General features: G+C 43.3%; 1 protein-coding gene across 2 annotated transcripts in view; it reads left to right on the top strand.

Moving 5' to 3' along the window:
* ZNF385D (zinc finger protein 385D) overlaps positions 1-21,399 on the top strand; it is a 350,361-nt gene extending 328,962 nt beyond the window's left edge. For both annotated transcript variants that reach the window (XM_055416769.2, XM_088832539.1), the window contains exons 5-8: positions 511-744; positions 16,221-16,399; positions 17,353-17,454; positions 21,039-21,399. In XM_055416769.2, the coding sequence (XP_055272744.2) occupies positions 511-744; positions 16,221-16,399; positions 17,353-17,454; positions 21,039-21,257 (734 nt within the window). In that variant the 3' untranslated portion in view covers positions 21,258-21,399. The remainder of the gene's footprint in view (positions 1-510; positions 745-16,220; positions 16,400-17,352; positions 17,455-21,038) is intronic.
* The last annotated feature ends 3,158 nt before the right edge of the window (positions 21,400-24,557 follow it).

Raw genomic sequence — 24,557 nt, 5'->3', positions numbered from 1 at the left:
CCCCTGCACTGAAAGGCGGCTTCTTAAGCATGGGACCACCAGGGAAGCCCTATTTTACCTATTTTGTTTTAAATTAAAGAAAGAGATGAAGAGGAAAATAGAAAGACAAGTAGTAAAGAGAAATGAAAATACCTTAGACGCATTTCCTCTCCATTGTATTTTCTAAAGCCGTCCTAGTAGACACAAACAAAGCACGGTGTGCAGTGAAGAATCTTTCAGTAAGGCCACACGGTAACTAGAGAAATTCGAGCATGATTATTTACTTCAAGAAAGCATGTTAAAGCCTATTTGTATGTATGTTCAAGAACTGTCCAAATGCGTTCTATCAATAGACACAACTGTAAGTGTGCATCTGGGTTGTTTCCTCAGGAGAGGATCGCCACGTGGTTGACAGGGGGTCAGGGCTAGTTGCTCTCCTCGTTACCAGAATGCAAGATCGGGGATGCGTTTTCAAACAGGGAAAGATGACGCCACTGTCTTTGCCTTTCTCCTGTGCTGTCTTGACTGCAGATAGTACCGCAGGGACACCAGCAATATCAACGACGACAACTGTGGAGATTCGCAAAAGCAGTGTTATGACAACTGAGATCACCTCCAAGGTGGAGAAGAGCCCCGCCACAGCCAGCGGCAACAGCTCCTGTCCTTCCGCGGAGACTGAGGAAGAAAAGGCGAAGCGGCTGCTGTACTGTTCGCTCTGCAAGGTTGCTGTCAACTCCGCCTCCCAGCTGGAGGCCCACAACAGTGGTGAGATGCACGACTCCTTCTCTGTCTCAACAGCTCTGCAATTATGCTCCTCTGAATAGATGAGATCTTTTGGCAGCAGGGGACAGAGGGGTGGCAGAAAACTGGCAATTATTACATGGAACTCATTAACCATTAAAAAGTAACAGTGACAAGCAAAGTGTCATTGGCATGAGGGCAGCGAAGGGTTTCCAGGGCTCCCGTGCTGTGCTGTGGATGTGTGTCTGTGTGAATCTGTGTGTGTGTGAATGTGTGTGTGTGTGTGTTTTATAAACACGAGGAGAGTCAGTAAAATATAATTCTAAAGCATCAGCTTTGTGTTTATATGATTTCTAGATTGCTATGTTATTTCCATGCATTGGCTTCTAAATGAAATTTTCTAAAGTTGCACCAATAGAGTTGCAAAATTGGGTTGCATAACTCCATGCGATTTTGGTTAAAACTGCCTTATTATGGTTTTTATGGTAAATAATATTGTTTGGGCTAAATTTATTTGAACTGGACAATTAAACTTAAGAAAATGCTTCCTATAGACAGAAGCAAGATAAGACATCTGACCTTATCTTGAGGTAAGATATCTACATGAAAGATTTTACTTATTCTTTCTGACAACCTACAGACACCATTCCTCTGCTGTGACTGAGGCTCAGAGAAGTCACACGATCGGCTAGGTGACGAGCCTCTGTTCAAACCCAGGCCTCTCTAACTTAAACACTAAACTTTAATACAGTAGAGCTGAAAATACTGATAAGCCAGTATGGAGTCCTCTCTGGATATAATTTGATTCCATCTACTTGCTCTTTCTGTGTATCTATGTTTATATATATTTATATTTAAAGATGTTACATATCGTTATATAAGCCTATCTAACTAGATATTTATATATATATATAATATATATATGGAGAGAGAGAATATATTTATGTTGACTTATATAAAGATTTTATTTATTTTTTGTTTATTTATTTATGTCCTACCTGAGATTTTAGCCAGCCCTTTGGCCCAAGATCAGCTTTTCTCTGAAAGCCTGGGTTCATTGCCAGGCCTCTGTCAGCCGTTACAATAGGAAAAGAATCATTGGTGAATCATTCCCTGAGTTAATAGTGCAGCTGTGCACCGATGGAGTCTTTGACCAACCCCTGCTGCCCAAGTAACATTCCAGTATTGACTTCAAGCCTCTAAGGGTGTAATTGCAGGTGGCGGACAGTTCCTTCCGCACACACACGCCCCTCCTGCAGGCAGCATGCGTCGCAGTCAGGGGGAGTTCGGGAGGGCAGAGACTGGGACACACGGAGCAGCATCTGGCCCCAAGTCGGAACCTAAACCTTCAGATCCCCCCACCTTTCCTCCTACAAAGAACGTGCTTCCTGGGTGCATGGTCGTGGGAGAGAGTGGACATCACTGGATGTCCATTCAGTGCTCGAGAATCCTTGGTCATTCCCCATCCTGACAGCGAAGCATTCATGTTGAGGGGAGGCCCATTTTGACAGATAAACAAACCATACCCTTGGAGGCTGCACTTAATTTATTAAGAATTTGGATGTCCTTCCTGAATTCTGATCAGAGACATCTGATTAAGAGCAAAGAAAGAATGACTTATTTGTTTTTATCATGTCAGGTCAACATTTTCCATATTCCAGTTCTATGGTCATCTATGGTTTGTGTGTCAAAATTGCATTTGGAACCTTAAATATGTATATATTTTATATGCATAAATATATATTCATATGTTTTATATGGATAGAAAAGTATATCCATATATTTATATATAAATAAATTTATATTTAAGTATATTTAAATATATATGCATTTATGCTTATTTAAATATATTTCCATATGTATTAATATATATACATCCAGGGATCCTGATTTATCTATGTCCTGCTGCTGCTGCTGTTTAGTCATCCAGTCATGTCTTAACTTTTTGCAACCCTATGGACTGTAGCTCACCATGCAGTTCTCTACGCAAGAATAGTAGAGTGGGTTGCCATGCCCTCCTCCAGGGGATCTTCCTGATTCAGGGACTGGACATGCGATTCTTTACCACGTAACCACCTGGAAGGTCCATATATCCTGCATACATATCCTATTATATATCCTAAATGTATTTCCTACATATATATATATATATATATATACTTCCTACGTCCAGGGATTTTGATTTGTTATATAGCCAGGACCTGGGAAGCTATAGTGTTTGGGAAAAGAAAAAAAAACAAAAGCAGAACTGTTGCCAAGTGTTTTGCAGGCAGAGCTGAGAACTGGTGTAACCTTCTCACCTAAAGGCTTAGGAGGTGATGGGTTGTCACCCTGACTCGAGCCCTTTCCTAGGCGTGTCCCCGCCGAGGTTTCAGCCCGGGGGACACCAGGACCCCCATCTCGTCCCTCTAAGGGGTTTTTCTCTCCGCATCGGACATCTCCCCGCGGGTTACGCTCAGCGGAAACCCGCCGGGGACGGTGGACGGCGAGGCCCGACACGTGCCCCTGTCCTGCCCGGGGTGGGAGTGGGCCTCGGCAGACTCAGCCTGAGATCGCGGAGCCACGGAGGCAGGCGCGGAGACGGGGTGTGAGGGCCCGGGGGCTTCGGGGGTTTTCGGGCTGGGAGAAGGAGGCGGGGACGCGAAGGCCCCCGGGACCGCCCGCGGACAGCCCGCGGAGCTCACCTGCACGGACGGCGCGCCCGCGCATCGCTCCCGGGCCAGGCCTGCGAGGGCCGCACGGAAGGCAGAGCCGCGCCTCCGCAGGTCTGCGACGCGCTGTGGCCGCGCCCGCTGCGCAGCAGAGTGCCTGAGCCGCCCAGACACGCGCCCCGGCCTCCAAGCCCCGGCCCTGAGGCCGTCACGGAGCTCGGAGCGGAGCTGTGCCGGGTCACGGCCTCCCACGGGCTGTCTGTGTCACACACGCCCTGAGTGCGCGGCAGCCGCAGGCTCCCCGCGGCCTCCCCTGCGCGCCCACTCTGCGTCTGCATCTCCGTTCCTGCCCTGCAGATGGGCTCACCGGTCTCACCTCTCCAGACGCCACAGATAGGCGAGAATAGACTCTGTTTTTTCCTCTTTCTGACTGACTTCACTCTGGTGACAGACTGTCGGTCCGTCCATCTGTGTGATCGCATTGCTCTCCTTGTCCGTTTACAATCTGTTGTTTACATTAAAAAAAGGTCGCACTACAGGCGCATGAGTTGCAGACTTTGTGAGCTTAGAGGATTCTGAACTACTCTGAAATCACTAGTGAAACTAAAGCTTGTAGTCGAATTTGTGTGTTTCTGGGGATGGCTGCATAATAGAGTTCGACAGATGGAGCAGATGGTTTGCTAATTTAATAAATATTAGATCTCATCATAACTACATCCGTTGTTTAGAATAGAGACCAGTAAAATAGTTTTCAGAGAGGAGTCCTCACACTGACACTATTTAGAGTTGTCAGTCCATGATGCTAGTGGAAAGCAGGACCACTTTGGATAGTAATCCACTGAATCCCTGTTTTCGAGTTCTCTTTAAGGACCACCTTGCCAGCTGCACTCAGAGCCCACCACTGCTTCCTCCACTCACCTCTACCCCATCAATAGATCTTTAAAAGACTTCTCCAATTTCTTCTTTGATCCAGATTTTATTAATAGGAAAACACTGATAAAGACTTGGCTGTGTTTGTCAGGGAACCAGGTTTGAACATCAGTTGTCATCGGGAGCAGCCCTGCTGCAGAACAGGGAGACGGGTCTTTTGCATTTACATTGCAATTCTAAGAGTTTTCTTTTTTATCCCTTGGGAAACACATCATAGACATGAGCTAAGGCCTGTGACACTGGAGAGTTATGCACCTGTGGGCTGTTCACGGGAAGTCAACCACCTTCAAGACACGTTTTACTCTTAATCTTGGAAAACACATTCTTCTTTTAAAACTTTGTTGGAGAATAGGTGACTTGCAATGTTGTATTAGTTTCATATGTACAACAAAGTGATTCAGTTATACGTATATTCATTCTTCTTCAGATTCTTTTCCCATTTAGGTTATTCCTTGGTGGCTCAGACAAAAGAATTTACCTGCAATAAGGAGACCTGGGTTCGATCCCTGGGTTGGGAAGATCCCCTGGAGAAGGGAATGGCTACCCACTCCAGTATTCTTGCTGGAGAATTCCATGGACAGAGGAGCCTGGCAAATTACAGTCCATGGGGTCACAAAGAGTCAGACACTACTGAGTGACTAACACACACACACAGAACATTGAGCAGAGTTCCCAGTGCTATAACACAGGTCTCTGCTGTTTATCTGCTTTAATCACAACCTCCTAACTTGTCCCTCCCCACTCTTTGTTTCCCCTTTGGTCACGTAAATTTCTTTTTGAAGCCTGTGAATCTGTTTCTGTTTTGTAAGTAAGTTCATCTGTATTATTTTTTAAGCTTCCACATATAAGTGATAGCATATATTTCTGTATCTGTCTGACTTACATCACTTAGTATTATCATTAATCTCCAGGGCCATCTGTGCTGCTGCAAATGGCATTATTCAATCTTTTTATGGCTGAGCAGTACTCCATTGTATGCATGCACCACATTGTCTTTATCCACTCATCTGTTGACGGGCATTTAGGTTGTTCCCACATTTGGGCTGGAAAATGCATTCTTAATCATAAACATTGGGAAAACGATTTCCATCAAACACTGCCTTTGTTAATGGAATAGACTAGAGTGAACTAGAAGTGGTCAGATTTGACTTTTACATCAGATCAGAAGAGAACTGTTCTATGTGGACCTGGGCAGTTGTCTTTGGGCCCTTTTCTCTCTCCTTCTCTCTCTGTCCATCTCTCTCTTGCGCGTGGATTTAAGAGGCCATGTGCACCTTGTGAGGATCAAATATCATGCCATGATTATTAGCAGAATCACGGCAGCTGCTGTCTGCTCAGTCGCTCAGTCGTGTCTGACTCTTTGTGGCCCCGTGGACTGTAGCCCTCCAGGCTCCTCTTTCCATGGAAGTTTCCAGGCAAGAATAGGGAGCGGGATGTCATTTCCTATTCCAGGAGATCCTCCCGACCCAGGGACGGAGCCCGCGTCTCTTGTGTCTCAGGCATGGCAGGCGGGTTCTTTACAACCGAGTCGCCTGGGAAGCCCCAGCTGGGTTATTGTGTTATTTCATGTGCTCTCTCTTTTTATTTTTCATTAAAAAGGAGCCATTCAAAATTAGTTAATTTTTTCGAATAGCACTGGAATATAGGATTTCTTTTTTTTTTTTTTTTTTAATTTGGGAGGAAAAGCTGTTCTCCTGAACTTGCTAGCATGATTCACGAAACTTTCTAAGAATGCTTGCAACACCTTAAGAGGATATATTCTTTATAAGAGACCTTGAAGTCTCCTCTTATTTTTATGTTATGGACACAGATATTATAAAAAGATATGTTTTGTCTTGTTCTATACAGAAATTCCCCCTAAACATCCTGCTTTGCTTAGCCAATTTTAATGAGTTTCTGTATATAATTGAAAAAAAATCCTTTGAAATTTTATAAGCAACCTAATTACTAATTTGGCAGATTTTTCTGGTGATGACTTAAAGTGGTAACATTTGATCATTTTCACTAGGCACATTCCAGCTTTTTTGTACCTACACAGAACTTACTTTCCCTCACTAAGTTTTAATATAGAGAAAAGTCACATTATTGAAAGACAGACTTGACTAAATTTTAAAATGCTTAGAGATTTCTAAATTTTTGCTTAAACATGAAAACAATGTTAAGAATAAGAAAGAGAAGATTGACTAAAATTTCTTGAGCATGTGGGCATGCCAGAAATAATACCTTAGGATGAAAAATGCATCTCCTGCAACACACAGTAAATTGAAACCTCATAGCTAATGGAGACAAACTCTGGCTTATACCATCTCAGAACCTGAGCTCATAACTCTCTTTGTGAATATGTGTTTGTTGATCTTTATTAATATCCAATACTTTGCTAATCTTCACTGATTGACTACCACGCATTGAGCCCTGAGAATGAAAATTTGAGCAAAACCCAGGAATTGCATTCAAGAAGCCCAGGTCCAGTTTGTGCCTCTGTTCAGGAAGAGACTGTATAAAGACTTGTTTCCTCTAGAGATTTGTCATTTCATGTTTCAAGTGAAAAACTCATTTAAGCCAGTCAGTGGTAGTCCAAGTTCATGGCCTTGTTATTATTAAGGCCCAGAGATATCTATCACATCTCGTCAACATCTTCTGAGATGATGATAAGACTTCAGTTGGATGGAAAAAACAGATGGAGAATCTTCTATCACAAGTCTGCTGTCGTGCCTTCTTTAAACTTTCTACAAATGATTAAACAAAGACAGTTCAGCCGCAGAGTCTGTGTTACACATGTTCATGCAGGACATGCTTGAGTACAAGAGCTGTGCTATCCAATGTGGTGACCACTAGCCTTAGGTGGTGATTTAAATTGAAATCAATCACCAATTCAGTTGCAGTAGCCTCGTATCAAGTGCTGAAGAATGTCTGTGACTAAAGGCCACCATATTGGTGCATACAGCTCAAGACCATTTCCATCACCCCAGAAGTTTCTATCAGAGAGTGGACTGGAGCCACAATTCTCTTTTTCAAAATGTTTTTGCCCTATAGTAGCCTCACAATGCTGTGTTAGTTTCAAGTGTACAGCAAAGCGAATCCATTGCACATGAGCATACATCTGCTCTTTTTGTTTTTGCTGTTCAGCCACCCACTCGTGTCCAACTCTTTGAGATGGACTGCAGCACGCCAGGCCTCCCTGTCCCTCACAATCTCCCAGAGTTTGCCCAAGTTCATGTCCATTGCATCGGTGATGCTGTCCAGGCATCTCGTCCTCTGACACCCTCTTCTCCTGCCCTCAGTCTTTCCCAGCATCAGGGACTTTTCCAATGAGTCAGCTGTTCGCATCAGATGACCAAGATACTGGAGCTTCAGCTTCAGCATCAGTCCTTCCAACAAGTATTCAGGGTTGATCTCCCTTAAGATTGTCTGGTTTGATCTCCTTGAAGTCCACGGGACTCTCAGGAGTCTTCTCCAGCACCACAGTTTGGCGCTCTGCCTTCTTTACTGTCCAGCTCTCACATTCGTATGTGACCACGGGGAAGACTGAAGCCTTGACTATATGGACCTCTGTTGGCAGAGTAATGTGTCTGATTTTCAACACACTCTCTAGGTTTGTCATAGCTTTCCTACTAAGAAGCAAACATCTTCTGATTCCATATCTGCAGTCACCGTCTGCAGTGATTCTGAGCCCAAGGAGAGGAGCTCTGTCACTGCTTCCACCTTTTCCCCTTCTGTCTGCCATGAAGTGATGGGGCCGATGCCATGGTCTTAGACTTTTTATTTAGTCTTAAACCAGCTCTTTCACTCTCCTCCTTCACCCTCATCAAGAGGCTCTTTAGTTCCTCTTTGCTTTCTGTCATTAGAGTGGTATCACCCACACATCTGAGGTTGTTGATGTTTCTCCCACCTATCTTGATTCCAGCTTGTCACTCATCCAGGCCAGCATTTCTCATGATGTGCTCAGCATGTCGATTAAACAAACAGGGTGACAGCAGACATCCCTGTTATACTGCTTTCTCAGTTTGAACCAATCAGTTGTTCTCTGCAGGATTCTTTCTAACTATTGCTTCTTGACCGGCATACACGTTTCTCAGGAGACAGGAAAGATGGTCTGGTATTCCCATCTCTCTAAGAGCTTTCCACAGTTTGTCATGATCCACACAGTCAAAGGCTTTAGCGTAGTCAATGAAAGAGAGATACATGTTTTTCTGAAGTCCCCTTGCTTTCTCAATCATCCAGCAGATGTTGACAATTTGATCTCTGGTTCCTCTTCCTTTTCTAAATCCAGCTTGGACATCTGGGAGTTCTTGGTTGGCATAGTGCTGAAGCCTAGCATGCAAGATTTTAAGCATGACCTTCCTAACATGGGCGATGAGTGCACTTGTCCGATGCTTAGCACACTCTTCGGTACCACCCTTCTTGGGAATTGGAATAAGGATTGACCTTTCCCAGTCCTGTGGCCGCTGCTGGGTCTTCCAGATTTGCTGACATAATGAATGCAAAACCTTGATGGCATCATCTTTAGGGATTTGAATAGTTCTGCTGGAATTTTTTAGATTCTTATAATTCTTAAATAATGTACTTTGGAAATTGCAATATGGGTGATTTGGAATATATTATCTAACCAAAGAATTTTATGTAGCTGTCAGCATTCAGAGTTTAGTTATTTCATGTTTAGTGACTTCTCATGGATGAACAACCAGAATGAGTGATTTCAATGTTGTGTCAAGATGCATTTTCTTACCGTGTACTTTTATGTGCCATTTCTTTTAAGAGTGGTTTCATGCTCAAGCCAAACAGAACCTTCAGTTCAGTTCAGTCACTCAGATGAGTCCGACTCATTATGACCCCATGGACTGCAGCACTCCAGGCCTCCCTGTCCATCACCTACTCCGGAGCTTACTCAAACTCACGTTCATTGAGTCAGTGATGCCATCCAACAATCTGATCTTCTGTCATTCCTTTCTATTCCTGCCCTCCATCTTTCCCAGCATCTGGGTCTTTGACAATGAGTTGGCTCTTCACATCAGGTGACCAAAGTATTGGCATGTTAGCGTCAGCATCAGTCCTTCCAACTTGCCATTTAGAGGAATAAAAACAGAAAGAGGAAATGGAGGCTTTTGGTGCCAATTACGCGGTTCAGGTATAGAGAGTCAAGGTAACTTTTCCCTTCAGACACAGAAGTTAGACTACCGTGCCATTATATTGAATGTTATAAATAAACACCTCAAAAAGCACTTTGTTGTTTGTATGGATACTGACCACTTTCCTGCCCCCGTATCTGTAATCTGGATTATCTGAATTGGTCAGTGAGAAGGTAAGTAAATGACCCCTGGCTATCACCTGGGTTTGCCGATGTCTGTGCTACGCTGAGTCGCTTCAGTCATGTCTGACTCTTTTTGACCCCATGAATGGTAGCCCATCAGGCTTCTCTGTCCATGGAATTCTCCAGGCAAGAATCCTGGAGTGGCTTGCCATGCCCTTATCCAGGGCATCTTTCCCACCAGTCTAGTCTGACACTATTAAACCTCATCTCATGGGCATTCTGGAGAACTTAACTTTAAGGTATTGAAATTTATTTTATAGAAAGGCAAATTTTGCAAGATACATTTCCCTTCAAATGAATCCCTCTGAAACTTCCTTTGTACTGTTTAGACAGTTAATTTGTCAGCTTGAATCAAGACTTAAAAATAGTCATATTTTGTCCCTAGAACACCCCTTATGAAAATCTATCATAAGGAAACAACCTTAGGATGGATTTTAAAAGATTAATGAATAGGATAATTATATAGGGAAAGAGGAAAATAATACAAATGTCTAATATTAGGCAAGTGGTTAAATATATAGCATTCATGTGTTGTAAGCCTATGCTGTCATTAAAAATCATGTACATTTTTAAAAGTACGTGTAATTCCAAGGAAAGTTCTATACAGAATTACTTTGTTATCCAAATGTTTTAAATGCACATGTACAAGTAGAAAATAAAAGACTGGCACATGATGACCTCCATTAAGATTTTCACATGCCTCTGTGGAAAAATTCTTAAAGAGATGGGCATACCAGACCACCTGACCTACCTCCTGAGAAATCTGTATGCAACTCAAGAAGCAACAGTTAGAACTAGACATGGAACAACAGACTGGTTCCAAATAGGAAAAGGAGTACGTCAAGGTTGTATATTGTAACCCTGCTTATTTAACTTATATGGAGAGTACATCATGAGAAACGCTGGGCTGGATGAAGCACAAGCTGGAATCAAGATTGCTGGGAGAAATATCAATAACCTCAGATATGCAGATGACACCATCCTTATGGCAGAAAATGAAGAAGAACCAAAGAGCCTCTTGATGAAAGTGAAAGAGGAGAGTGAAAAAGTTGGCTTAAAGCTCAACATTCAGAAAACTAAGAGCATGGCATGTGGTCCCATTACTTCATGACAAATAGATGGGGAAACAATCGAAACAGTGAGAGACTTTATTTTGGGGGGCTCCAAAATCACCGCAGATGGTGACTGCAGCCATGAAATTAAAAGATGCTTGCTCCTTGGAAGAAAAGCTATGACCAACCTAGACAGCATATTAAAAAAGCAGAGACATTACTTTACCAACAAAGATCCGTCTAGTCAAAGCTATGGTTTTTCCAGTAGTCATGCATAGATGTGAGAGTTGGACTATAAAGAAAGCTGAGAGACAAAAAATTGATACTTTTGAACTGTGGGGTTGGTGAAGACTCTTGAGAGTCCCTTGGACTGCAAAGAGATCCAACCAGTACATCCTAAAGCAAATCAGTCCTGAACATTCATTGGAAGGACTGATGCTGAAGCTTAACCTCCAATATTTTGGCTACCTGATTCGAAGAACTGACTCAGTTGAAAAGACCCTGATGCTGGGAAAGATTGAGGGCAGGAGGAGAAGGGGACGACAGTGAATGAGATGGTTGGATGGCATCATTGACTCAATGGACATGAGTTTGAGTAAACTCTAGGAGTTGGTGATGGACAGGGAAGTCTGGTGTGCTGCAGTCCATGGGGTCACAAAAAATTGGAAATGACTGAGCAATTGAACTGAATTGTGAATACCTCTCCTTGGAGGAATTGTAATTTATTTTCCATTTTAAAGAAGTTTCCCCAGTTTCCCTGATGACCTAATGGCTGATTGATTTAATTCTAGAAAGCCATTCAGTTTTCTTGCTCACCTCCCTTTTCTTTACACCAGTACCTAACTTAAGTGCCATCCAGGGGCTTCCCTGGTGGTCCAGTGATTAAGAATCTGCCTGCCAATGCAAGGGACACGGGTTCACCCCTGGTCCCTGAACTAAGATCCCACATGCTGAGCTGCAGCTAAGCCCATGCTCCACAACTGCCAGCCCGTGCTCTAGAGCCTGAACTCCCGGGGAAAAGAGGCCACATGATGAGGAGCCTGTAGACCACACGACTAGAGAGGAGCCCCCAGTCACTGCAACTACAGAAAACCCCACACACAGCAACTGAGACTCAGTGCAGCCATAATTAATGAATCAAATTCAAATAAAGAAAGAGCCATCTAAAAATTGGAATCTGTAAAGATGATGGGGGAGTAAAGGGAAAGCTAGCCTCCATTCGCTCCGCACCATGTATTACTTTGATTTTTGCAGATAAAATATCTCAATCCAAGGTGATCAAAAGCAAACAAATAAAATACAAACAAACAGAATTAGTATTTCTCGGAGCATTATGACTTGCTGGATCTACACTCTGGTTGGAGAATGATTTTGCATTTCAGGAAACATGGAAGCTTCAAATGAAGGCCATTGTCAGCGCCAGCCTTTTAAAAGTGTTGGGAAGAAAACAGCTCATTGAAAGTACAGAAGCAGTTTTGCAAGGGCCCTGCTGTGCAGTCACAAGTAAAGGCACCAGCCTGGCGGGATATTTACACATGGATGAAATCGGAGATGATCAAACCGGCCATCACAAAACCACTGCTGTTCATATAGCATCCTGGTTCTGGATCCTCTGCCGAGCAGAAAGGCGTATTACAGGAGAAGAACGAGAATCTGAAAGACTCAAATTACAATCCGAGTTTAGAAAAGACAGCAGCAATAACATAGAGAATTTAAAGGTGGTGGAGAGATTCCCGTGGAACTGGAATTCAGCTAGCTCAGACATCCTTAGTGGATTTCTAGCTAAACCCCCATAGTTCTAGGAACTTAGTTAGAAATCCACCTTCTACCCATCAGTAACTTCAAGTAATGTTTGCTTTGTGAGCCAGGCAAGTAACTTAACCTTTCTTAGTCCCAGTTTATCTCTAAAATGGGCATAATATTGTCACCGATCTCACACCACAGCTAGGAGCAGGTGGGTAATTTAGCACAATAGGTGCAATGCTGGAAAAATAAAATAAGCATAAATCCTCCCAATAATCACTATTTTTAGATTATTCATGCACATTTGAGCTCTCAAAAAGGTAAATGCTTGAGAATTAAGAGTACGTATTTTCTTAATTGTAGCTGCACTTGGAGCAAATATAGCTCCCCTGACAGGCTACTGAAGCTTTCCGCTCTTTTGAAACTATCTAATAGCAATTTAATTATGACTGACAATCTGCTACTAGCGCAGGAGGTTACACTGTACAAAAGTTCCACTCTGTTTGATGATGAATACTAACCCCAGAGTCAAAGCTATTAGCTGGAGTTTTTCACCCAATCTTGGCATGATTTTAAGCATGTGTTTGGTGTGTGTGTGTGTGTGTGTGTGTTTGCTTGCATCTGTATAAGGCATGCATGAGTGGATGTACTTCATTTTCCTATCTTTAATAGCTTCTGGGGAAGGACTACACTGGAACAGTAATGCTGATCATGCAGTGACTTTTCTGCGAGGCTGGCATTTCTCCAGTGTTCACGTACCTTCTGTTCACATCTCTTCTTCTAGGGTCAGACACAGGTGAGTCCAAAGATATGAAGGAGATCATTTTGTTTTCTGAATCTTTACCTACTGTTGCTCAGATCTTTACCTACCTTTGTTCACCCCCTACTGCTGGGGCCAAATCTTTAATTCCTTCTCTTTTTAATCCACCTGACACTCAATCTTGAGTCAAATTGCCCAAGCCGGACTTTCTTATCAGCCTCCCAAGCAAGATAAAGTACTTCTATCTTCATATAGGTAGAAACAGCTTTTTGATTCATTTTGGTTGCCACTATCAGATAACAGCTCAAACCATAGGAGATACTAACCGTAGTGAGTTGAGGGGCCTTCAGGAAAGTCAGGGTGAGAATTGTTTTAATACTTACTTTTTGGCTGTGCTGGGTCTTGGTTGCAGCACACAGGACCCTCACTGCATCGTGAGGGGTCTTTCGTTGTGGCCTCCAACTCTCCAGTTTTGGCCTGTAGGCCTAGTTGTTCTGTGCAGTTCCCCAACCAGGGATTGAACCCCCATCCCCTGCACTGGAAAGTGGATTCTTAATCACTGGACCACCAGATGCTTTTGAACTGTGGTGCTGGAGAAGACTCTTGAGAATCCCTTGGACAGCAAGGAGATCCAACCAGTCCCTCCTAAAGGAAATCAGTCCTGGGTGTTCACTGGAAGGACTGATGCTGAAGCCGAAACTTCAATACTTTGGCCACCTGATGTGAAGAACTGACTCATTGCAAAAGACCCTGATGCTGGGAAAGATTGAAGGCAGGAGGAGAAGGGGATGACAGACGATGAGATGGTTGGATAGCATCACCAACTCGATGGACATGAGTTTGAGCAAGGTCTGGGAGTTGGTGTTGGACAGGGAGGCCTGGTGTGCTGCAGTCCATGGGGTCGCAAAGAATCGGACACGACTGAGCAACTGAACTGAACTGAACCAGAGAAGTGCCCAGGATGAGAATTTTGTCCTACTCACTGCTGCTTAGACATTCCTAAGCCACACAGGCCCTGGGAATTCTTCATCAGTTTGACTGAACAAGCTGCATGGAAAAAAAAAATGATAAAATCATCGGTTTGGATAGAGAACGTTGGATAATCATCTGCTCACATAGTGACACGGAAGCTTCTGATCTGTGTGAAGATCACGTACATGAAAGCTTGGCAAAATGATGCATGTGTGTGTATGTACAGACACGTTCACTCGTTCCTTATGTGTGTGTGTGCATACGCATCGCTCCCCAGAATGTTGCTTGCCTTGCCCTCATTTACGGCATCTTCTTACAAAGTAGGAAGCGTCGGGTCACTAGACCACAGGGGGCGCGATGAGAGTGAACCCAAGACAGTCTCACCAGCCCCACCACCATGGACAGTGCCCTGGCTCCATATTTCAGCTGTTCCGGTTTTTCCCCAACATGTTGACTCTTTTCTCTTTCCTTTTGAATATCGTCATTGCTGTGCCTAAGGATAGAGGTTCAAAGTGAGGGATCTACGTTGTAAAAATATGCATTTTTTAATATTGGACTCGGTAAAACTATCATTTTGCAAGAGAGAATCATATGGGTGTAAACTTGTTCCATGTATTCATTGCCTCTTATCGAAGACATTGGTGACTGGCTCCAAGCTGGAAAGCCCTCAGTTCAGTTCAGTTCAGTCGCTCAGTCGTGTCCGACTCTCCGCGACCCCATGAATCACAGCACGCCAGGCCTCCCTGTCCATCACCAACTCCCGGAGTACACTCAAACTCATGTCCACAGAGTCGGTGATGCCATCCAGCCATCTCATTCTCCGTCGTCCCCTTCTCCTCCCGCCCCCAACCTCAACATCTTTTTTTATTGATGTTGAATGGTTCTGAGATGCTGGTTCAAGAACAAGAAGTTAAGAATCTTTTTTTTTTCCTGATAAGTGAAAGTGAAAGTCAATCAATCGTGTCCAACCTTTGCAACACCTTGGACTATACAGTCCATGGAATTCTCCAGGCTAGAATACTGCAGTGGGTAGCCTTTCCCTTCTCCAGGGGATCTTTCCAACCCAGGGATCGAACCCATCTCATAAATACAATTAAGATGATAAAACCTCTAAACAGAATTAAAAAAACCCAGAATGGCAGGAAGAATATAAATGATAACAAAAGAAAATTTCAGAGCAAAAACACATGGCTAAACAAGAAAAGTAAAGAATATTTATCAACTCCAAGAAGGAAATTGTGAAGAAAAATTTTGAGAGAACACTGCCATCCTGAATTTTAGTGTTTAAAAAAAAAAAGCAAATGTTGATGAATTAGAGTAACATTATTTATGTGGGATGGGCAAATATGGCTGGTGTAATAAAAAAAGCATTTCTTAATGTGTACCCACCTAGCCAGTGAATCCCCCTTTTATAGCTTTTTTTTTCTTTTTAACATTTGAAATTTAGGGACAGGGGAGCCTGGTGGGCTGCCGTCTCTGGGGTCGCACAGAGTCAGACACGACTGAAGTGACTTAGCAGCAGCAGCAGCCAATCAATGTGAACTTTGCTATTCTAACAGGACTTTTTTTTCAGTCATTAAGATCTCTATACTGTTATGTTCCTTCTTTGAACCTAAACTACACAGCCAGGAAAGCTTGCTTGTATTCTGTTCAGAAACTGGGTATTTAATTAGCGCCACTTCTGTAAACACACCCTGTTTAAGCTGATTACATTTGTTACACCTCACCTCCAACTATACCTGTAGCAACCAAATCACCCTTCCTCGTCAGATATCATCCATGTCTCATCAGCATCAAGAGGAAGTCACGCCCATCTGACTTCATCTCAGGACTTTTGAGTCTACTCCTGTACCGATGGCGCTTGATTGTTCCCGGGGACATAGAGCCGTGCGCGGTAGACACGCTCGCGCGGCGGTCAGAGCCCACGGTTGCGGTTTTGTGTCCTGAGCGTGTTTGAGGCGGAACCCCCGGAAGCCCGGCACTCAGACTCGGCATCACACCACGTGGTGCCGCCGCATCGTGTCTTGGAGGCGATTACTAGCTAAGGGTTCTCTCCTCTTTTTTCTTTTTAACATTTCTGGCAGGCACCAAGCACAAAACGATGCTGGAAGCTCGGAACGGAAGCGGGGCTATCAAAGCCTTCCCCAGGGCAGGAGTGAAAGGCAAAGGCCCAGTGAACAAGGGAAACACAGGCCTGCAGAACAAGACGTTTCACTGTGAAATCTGTGATGTGCACGTCAACTCGGAGACACAGCTGAAGCAGGTAGGCGGGCCCGCCGCGGAAGGGGCCTCAGGCCCAGGGGCGGCCTGTCTGCGCTTCTGCCCCCTCCCGCGCCCATCCACCAAGCCTCGGACTCGCCGCCCTTCCTCACGGGTGCATAGGTTGGTTGCTTAAGGGAACACGGAAATGCAGCGGCTTCTAACACGCTTCCCGGCTTGTCTGGAGTCTGTGCTGTTCTTACGGATGAAGCGCGGGAGGCGAGGGGGCTGCAGCAGGTCTCTGCTTTACCAGGTTTCCCACTCGGAAGGGTTGCTTTTCGTTAAAGGTCAAAGTGCAGCGTTCCGTGTTCCTTGCTTAGATATGTGCGCATGCCACTAACCTCACCCTGTGCTCTTCTTTCATGTCGCTGCCTTATTACCTGGCGGTGCCCTGTAGCCCCCCGCTAAGGGGATGGAGTCACTTCTACTCTGATAGCCTTCCAGAGGGATCCGGTCCACCGCGCTCGCTGCAGTCCCAGCCCTCATATCGTATTGTGTTTTATATGCACACGTACCTTCTTGCACTGATTTTTATGCACCCTAGTTATTTATCTTTAGAATTTAAGGGGTTGACACTTGGCTGTACAAATGTGAGGGTAAATATTAGCATGGAAATAAATCCGTGCCTGCCTGGGCACCTTCGTTTATTTGCACATAAAATTCCTTCAGACATTTCTTTCCTTTGTAAATGTCCATAAACTGAGATCTGTGCTCTGATAAGGAGAGAAGCTGGGAAAAAGAAGACCCTGCTATGTGTTAAAAATAGACTAAAATGGCAGCATAAAAGTATCTCTCCTTCAAGCATCCACAACCAAGGACAAAAGTGCATGCTCTTTTATTTCTGTCTTTCTGCAACTTGCATGAAATAATTAATATCCTTCCCCAGGTTAAAACAGTGTTTATGAGGGTCTGGAGGACGGTTTCGTTAAAACTGCCCCTTTTCCTTGCTCTCAATAGCACATCAGCAGTAGAAGGCACAAAGACAGAGCTGCCGGGAAGCCCCCGAAACCGAAATACAGTCCTTACAGCAAGCTGCAGAAGGCCGCGCGCCCGCTGGGGGTGAGTGTCACCTTTGCTTCCAGGTAGAGCGGAGCCTTCCTTGGAGGATTTCATTCTGTCAGTCAACTAAGGGAGATAAACGGAAGACGCCCAAGTAAAGATGGTTGATTTGAAAGTCCAACCCCTATGCCGCCAAAAGAAGCACTGGTTTCCTGAGTTGGGTGGGCTCCTGTCGCCGTTAGCTAACATCAGACATCTTTTCAGTTGGGCTCAGGTTGAGCCTGGGGAGGGAAGGAAACCCAAACTCTTTTGTAGTCAGGTAGGTAATCGTGGGAAATCTGTACCTGAGGTTAGTGGGTACTGTTAAGAAAGGTTGGTGAGGAACAAATTCTTCCAGCTTCTTTTTAAGATCCCCAAGAGATAAAGCATTGCTGTTGTTTCCCTCAACAATTCTGGCTTTTAAACAACAGTCTGAAAGGCGTGGCTCGTTTAAAAAGAAAATTCACCTTAGGACATTATTTAAGGCCTGGGAAATACTTCCTGAGACATGCCCTCTCGTTTTTCACACTGGTATGCATATTAGTACTGATGTCCCGACCTAGAATTTTTATAGGATTTTAGGGGAAATCTGTAAACCTCCTGACATTGTAAGCTAATTATTTATAAGCATTGGCTTCCCTGATAGCTCAGTTGGTAAAGAATCCGCGTGCAATGCAGGAGACCCCGGTTTGATTCCTGGGCTGGGAAGATCACCTGGAGAAGGGATAGGCTACCCACTCCAGTATTCTTGGGCTTCCCTTGTGCCTCAGCTGGTAAAGAATCTGCCTGCAATGTGGGAGACCTGGGTTCGATCCCTGGGTTGGGAAAAGACCCTGGAGAAGGGAAAGGTTACCCACTCTTTCTAGGATTTTAGGGGATCTACCCGCTTTTAGGCCATCTATCCACTTTTTATAGGATTTTAGGGGAAATCTGTAAACCTCCTGACATCTTAAGCTAATTATTTATAAGCATAGGCTTTTTTTCTGGTTGAAGTGACCACAGCTTACATTTGAGAGAGGCAGGGTTCTGCACTGTTTAGCTATAATAAACCATAACTGTGTGTATAAAAAATTAAGATGGAGAACAATTGCTCTACAGTATGTGCTGAATTATGCATTTTGAAATCTGTTTTCTTCAAAATAGATCTTATTAATAATCAGTGCTATTGTGTGCTACCAACACGTGAAAACACAGTTAAAGGAAAACTGCAATCATCTATTGTGAGACTTCAGAATGAGTTGACCCAATTAATTTAGTAGCATCACCCATTTTTATGCAAATGAAGTCCCTTTGCTCTTTTGCATAGAATGCATTTTAGCTGCTGTAAGAGACTTTGAATTCTGCTCAGAGTGGATATTTCAGCAGTACCAGCCATAATCTGAGTGCTATTTCTGACCGGTGGAGATGCCTCTTTCAACAATCAAGTGAATAGTTCTTAAATAAACAGAGAAGTCAAATTGTGTTAATGTTAGCTTCCAAAGCCTCCTGCTTAACTAGCACTGTTACTGTTTCCATAAATGGGAACATTCCCTTCATGAGAACAGCCATCTTACTAACGTTACTCCTCAGAGAATAAACTGGTATTACAGCGTAGATGTCAGAGAATGTTGGTACCAATGAAAGCAAAACATGGCAAAGTTTTTGGGGGGATCATTTTTCCTCCCTTCTTTAGTGGAAGCGGAATTTTATTATTTTTACATCTCTTGATTGGTACTCACACCTTCCTGTGCTACTCTCTTGTCACATCTGCATAGTCAGAGTAGCTGACAGCATTAATCAATTTCTCTTTAAAAATGTCTATTCCCCGGGTCTTGCCTAGCCCGTCCAGTGGTTGACATTCCGCACTTTGACCATAGGGGGCGGGTTTGACTCCTGGTGGGGAACTAAGATCCAGATGCCGGCAGCCCACCCAAAAATAAAATAAAATAAACATTTTTAAATGTCCATCCTCTGCTAGTTAAAATGTAAGTAAAGAGTGGAGTAAAAAAATTCCCTATTTTTTCTCAAGATGAATAGTTTCCTCAGGAGGTATATTTATCATGAAAAATAAGATAGCAGAGTACTTTTCGGCACATCTGTTCAGCATCCTAGATCAAGTCATTTTCTGAGATCTTCCAGTTCCTCCAAAAGGAAAGATGTTCTACAGGTTCCATTGTTCTTTTAAAATTTGTTTTATTGGCATATAGTTGATGTATGATGCTATGTTAATTTCTGCTGTACAGAAGAGTGATTCAGTTATACATATATAATATTTATACATATATATTCAGTTATACATAATATATAATAACATAGCATTGTACATATATATTATATATATATATATTGGGTTGGCTAAAAAATTTGACTAGGTTTTCCATAAGATGTTCTGTATGTATGTGTGTATATGTGTATATATATATATATATATATATAGGGTTAGCTAAAAAGTTTATTCAGATTTTCCATAAGATGTTTTGTGTATATATATATATATATAAAATACATATATATATATCGGGTTGGTTAAAAAGTTTGTTCAGGTTTTCCATAAGATTTCTATGTATATATTGGGTTAGCTAAAAAATTTATTCAGATTTTCCATAAGCTGTTCTGTATATATATATATATATATGGCTATAAAGTTTGTTCAGGTTTTCCATAAGATGTTCTGTGTGTGTATATATATATATATATATATATATAGGGTTGGCTATAAAGTTTGTTCAGGTTTTCCATAAAATGTTCTGTATATATATATATATATATATATAGGGTTGGCTATAAAGTTTTTTCAGGACTTCCATAGCTGCTCTGTGTGTATATATGTATGAATGTATGTAATATATATACTGAGTTGGCTAATAAGTGTGTTCAGGCGTTCCATAAGATGCTCTGTGTGTATATTTGTGTATATATATAATATATATACTGAGTTGGCCAAGAAGTTTGTTCAGGCCTTCCATAGATGCTGTGTGTATATATGTATGTATGTATATAATATATATACTGAGTTGGCCAAGAAGCGTGTTCAGGCCTTCCATAGCTGCTCTGTGTGTATATATATGTGTCTGTATATATATAATATATATACTGAGTTGGCCAAGAAGCTTGTTCAGGCCTTCCATAGATGCTGTGTGTATATATGTATGTATGTATATAATATATATACTGAGTTGGCTAAGAAGCGTGTCGCGGCCTGCCATAGCTGCTCGGTGTGTATATATATGTGTCTGTATATATATACTATATGTACTGAGTTGGCCAAGAAGCGTGTCGCGGCCTGCCATAGCTGCTCGGTGTGTATATATATGTGTCTGTATATATATACTATATGTACTGAGTTGGCCAAGAAGCGTGTCGCGGCCTGCCATAGCTGCTCGGTGTGTATCTATGTATATGTTGGCCAAGAAGCGCGTCGCGGCCTGCCATAGCTGCTCGGTGTGTCTTCCGTCAGGCTGGTCCCAGGATGCGCATGCATCGCCGTCGTCCAATGTTCCGCCGCGGTTCCCAGGGTGTGCCTCTGCCCGGGCGGGGTGCGCGCTGTTTCACGAGCCAGCCCGCGTTCTGGGCGCTCCGGGTGAACCCCGAGACTTTGGCTGACCTGCTCTTCTTTCCCCCCGCAGGTGAAGCTGGTCTTCTCCAAGGAGCCGTCCAAGCCGCTGGCGCCGCGCCTGCTGCCCGGGCCGCTGGCCGCAGCGGCGGCCGCCGTGGCCGTGAGCTCGCCGTTCGCGCTGCGGGCCGCGCCGCCAGCGCTGCTGCCCGCGCTGCCGCCCGCGCTGCTGCGGCCGGCGCCGGGGCCCATGCGCAGCGCGCACGCGCCGGTGCTCTTCGCGCCCTACTGAGCGCGGCCGGACTGCAGGGACTCGCGAGCCGCACGCCGAGCGGAGAACTATGCAGCGTCTATTTATAGCTTAAAGTATGTCTGAGGAGCCAGGACTTTTGAGAGTGAGCCGAAAAGATTATTGAAAAGAAAAGAAGTAAAAAGACGGAGGTCTGGGGGCGGGCGGGAGGGGCGTATTGTCTCCAAATTAAAGCATTCCTCTTGAACATTGAGTGTTTTAGAAGTGATCTCCAGCCTTGACTTGTAGTGGTACCTAGAACCTCTGAAGCCTTTGTGACACGCCTTTTGGGCACCTGTTTCCCCTGCATTGTCTTTCCTGCTTTATGAGACAACTATACATTGTCTGAGGGCATTAATTGGTTCCAGTGTGTATATAAATAATCATTTACTCTGTAGATTAAAATAATGCAAAAAAAGAGAAAAAAAAACAAAAGCAACACTGTGAATAGTAGTACCCGTGGTCCTCTTGCTCTGACAGCAGTTCCTGGGTATTCATCCCAGCTGAGGTAGATACAGTAGGCGTCCTGTGAAACAGTAGTGCTGTGTCTCAGTCTCTGCCACTAGCTTCTCAAGAATTGCAAAAGGTAGAACGAACAACTGTTTCACGCCAGTAAGCAGTCAAAAGATAAACAACACCATCTGGTGTGGTGAAGGTCCCCAGCTCACCCTCTCCCGTCCTGCCCAACCTGGAGATGACTTTCAGTCCAGAACAGAACAGGGCTGACTTTAATAAAAATAGTTTCTTACAGAATGCTTTCCCCCACACTAAGGCAGTGTTGCTGGAAACAGAGAGTGTTTTTCAAACGCTTATATCTGAAAACAGGTGAACCCATGCATCATGGGGGTCCAGAAAGAAACCAGGACAACATTCTGTTTCGAGGATGAGGGACAATCCTCACCCAGCATGATGATGCGAAGTACAGATTTTTCACGTTAGTACATATCCACTAAAACAAAGACTATTACACCTCTGCAATATCCCGTGTATACCATACCAGTAGGGTTGTCTCTTAGGCAGAGTTTTCTGCTTTGACTATGATGGCAGACATTAGTTGTTGTTGGTGGGTTTTTTTTTTTTCTAGATTTCCTACTGACATGATATAAACAAGTAATATATATATTTAAATATTAGAAAAAACAAAGAAAAATGAATCTGCATTCATTTCAGACCAGGGGTATAGAGTTTAAAAATACTGTTAAGTTGCACTTGGCCATCATTTCTCTAGTGGAGTTGTGAAATACTAACAGCCTTCAATATTTACCATAAGGCTGAAAGGAGTTGATGTTTTACCTTTAAAACAAGATTTATCAGGGGTATATATAAATATATGTATATTGTATATATGTTAGAAAGATTAAGAGTATAACTTATAAAAAGAAAATCTATATAAAATAATTATATATCCATCCCGTGTTACATGTTATCATTAAGTTGGTAACAAATGGCATAAAAATAGCTGTGCCTTTAATTCGTGGTGAAGGCTATTTGCTTTTTCCCATAGAAAGCTAACATATACGTATCACCTATGATGGGGTTTGATGCAGCCAGTCTGTTGCATTAATAAGAATAATGACAGTCAAACTTCAAACAATGGAAACATGTACAAATCCACTCTACCAGATTTAGGTTTAGAGAAAAAAAAATATTTTTGAAAAGGTTTTGTAGAGAACTATTTAAAAATATACAGAAAGGCTGAGTATGGCCTTCCTGAAACTGCTCTTATCTAAAATGTAGTAGACTTTTGACAGTCTAAAGATGCAACGTGAAACCATTAGAGAGATGGGTATTTAGCATTTGTCATTTTATATTTAAGAACCACCCGTAGTGTGCTTGGTGCTCAACATTAAACATGGTCTTTGGAGTTCTTCTCCGCCACCCAGCTAAAGACATTTGTCATATAAACACATCTTTAAAGCAGCTGACTTTATATATCTTTTGTTAAACAACCGGCCGAAAGCGAAAAGGAAGAAAGGAGAGAAGGAAGGAAAGAAGGGAAAGAAGAAAAGAGAAAGTGTTCTATCAGTCTTTGGTAAAAGGGATTTTGAACCATATCCCTTCTGCCTAAACATGTTGGTCAGGACTGGATCTGTTTTTGAGAGCATCTGGTGATATTGCATTTGGCAGCACCTCTACTTTTTGGTCTTCACAAGCATTTCCTTTGTTTTACCTTCAGAGCCCCCTGTTCAGCCAGGTGGAGAGTTAGCTCATGTGTTTGGGTCTGTCCGTATCTTGTGTGACCAGTTTTGGACAGTCTTGACCTTTGGTTTCTGCTTTGTCAGATATTTTCACTGTTCACGCTGTCAGCCCGAATCCCTGTCCAACAGCATTCACGCCTCCAAAGCCTCCCCTTCTGCTGGAGAATGCAGTGTTGATCGATGCAGCCTCGCTGCAGTGAACTCTGCTGTCCTTCCCGGTTCTCACCAAAGTGGAGGAGCCGGTCCACCCGAAGTCAGGGCCTGTGCAATCGAGGAGTCCTGGATCACGAGACATGACTAACTTTAATGATTTGGTGGGAGACAGATAAATCAGCCATATTTTCTCCATCAGCCATATGAGAAACCTCAGAAACACCTAAATCCCTTCAGCCTCACTTCACTATGGAACCATTTTTGTTTAAATGGTCTTTAAAGTTGGAGTTGTAATCATCAGCTGTCTTTACTCACTACCTAATAAAGGATGAAGCCTAACCATAGAACTTAATGCTGGATTCTCTGTGAATTGTTTCCCCACATGCCATGTATTTATCAACACCAGATCCGTATCTATCATGGTTCAAGCTGCTGTCAAGTTCTGTCCTTTCCCTGAGGGAACTTCTTTTCATGAATAAAGATCAATAATTCAGATTGGTCAGCAGTGGTGCTCTGAACATCCCGAGGGGCTCTGACTTTACAGTTTTATGTCCCTTCTCACGCCACATACCCATGGGCAAGGGAGTGATAGACGAGGCATCTCTGACCTCATTTCAAACAAATATAAATGCATTGCAAGAGCCAAATGCTTCTGGAAAAAGCATTGTTGCACCTCATCCAGATTACTCAGGCAAATGGAAACAGTCATTGGGAAGGCACTGTATCTCTCTTCTGAGAAAACAGGTAATTACCAGTGACAAATCACTCCTCTCCCTGGTCCTGAACTTTGAAGAGTGGTTGTTCTACACACATAGGCAAACACTGTTGACTTTTGGCCGTTAATATCATCACTACCTCATCTCAGAGGACTGCAGTCTTCAGGTCCTGTTGGGTTTCCATTCTTCACTTGCAATAATTCATTGCCATTATCAGAGATATAATTTGTTTTTTT

Source organism: Moschus berezovskii, chromosome 26 (genome assembly GCF_049115385.1).
Source record: "Moschus berezovskii isolate FMDL1 chromosome 26, NW_MosBer_1.0, whole genome shotgun sequence".
NCBI classification, from domain to species: Eukaryota; Metazoa; Chordata; class Mammalia; order Artiodactyla; family Moschidae; genus Moschus; species Moschus berezovskii.
Note: the sequence above shows the minus strand (reverse complement) of the source record. Positions and strands in the feature narration are given on the sequence as shown.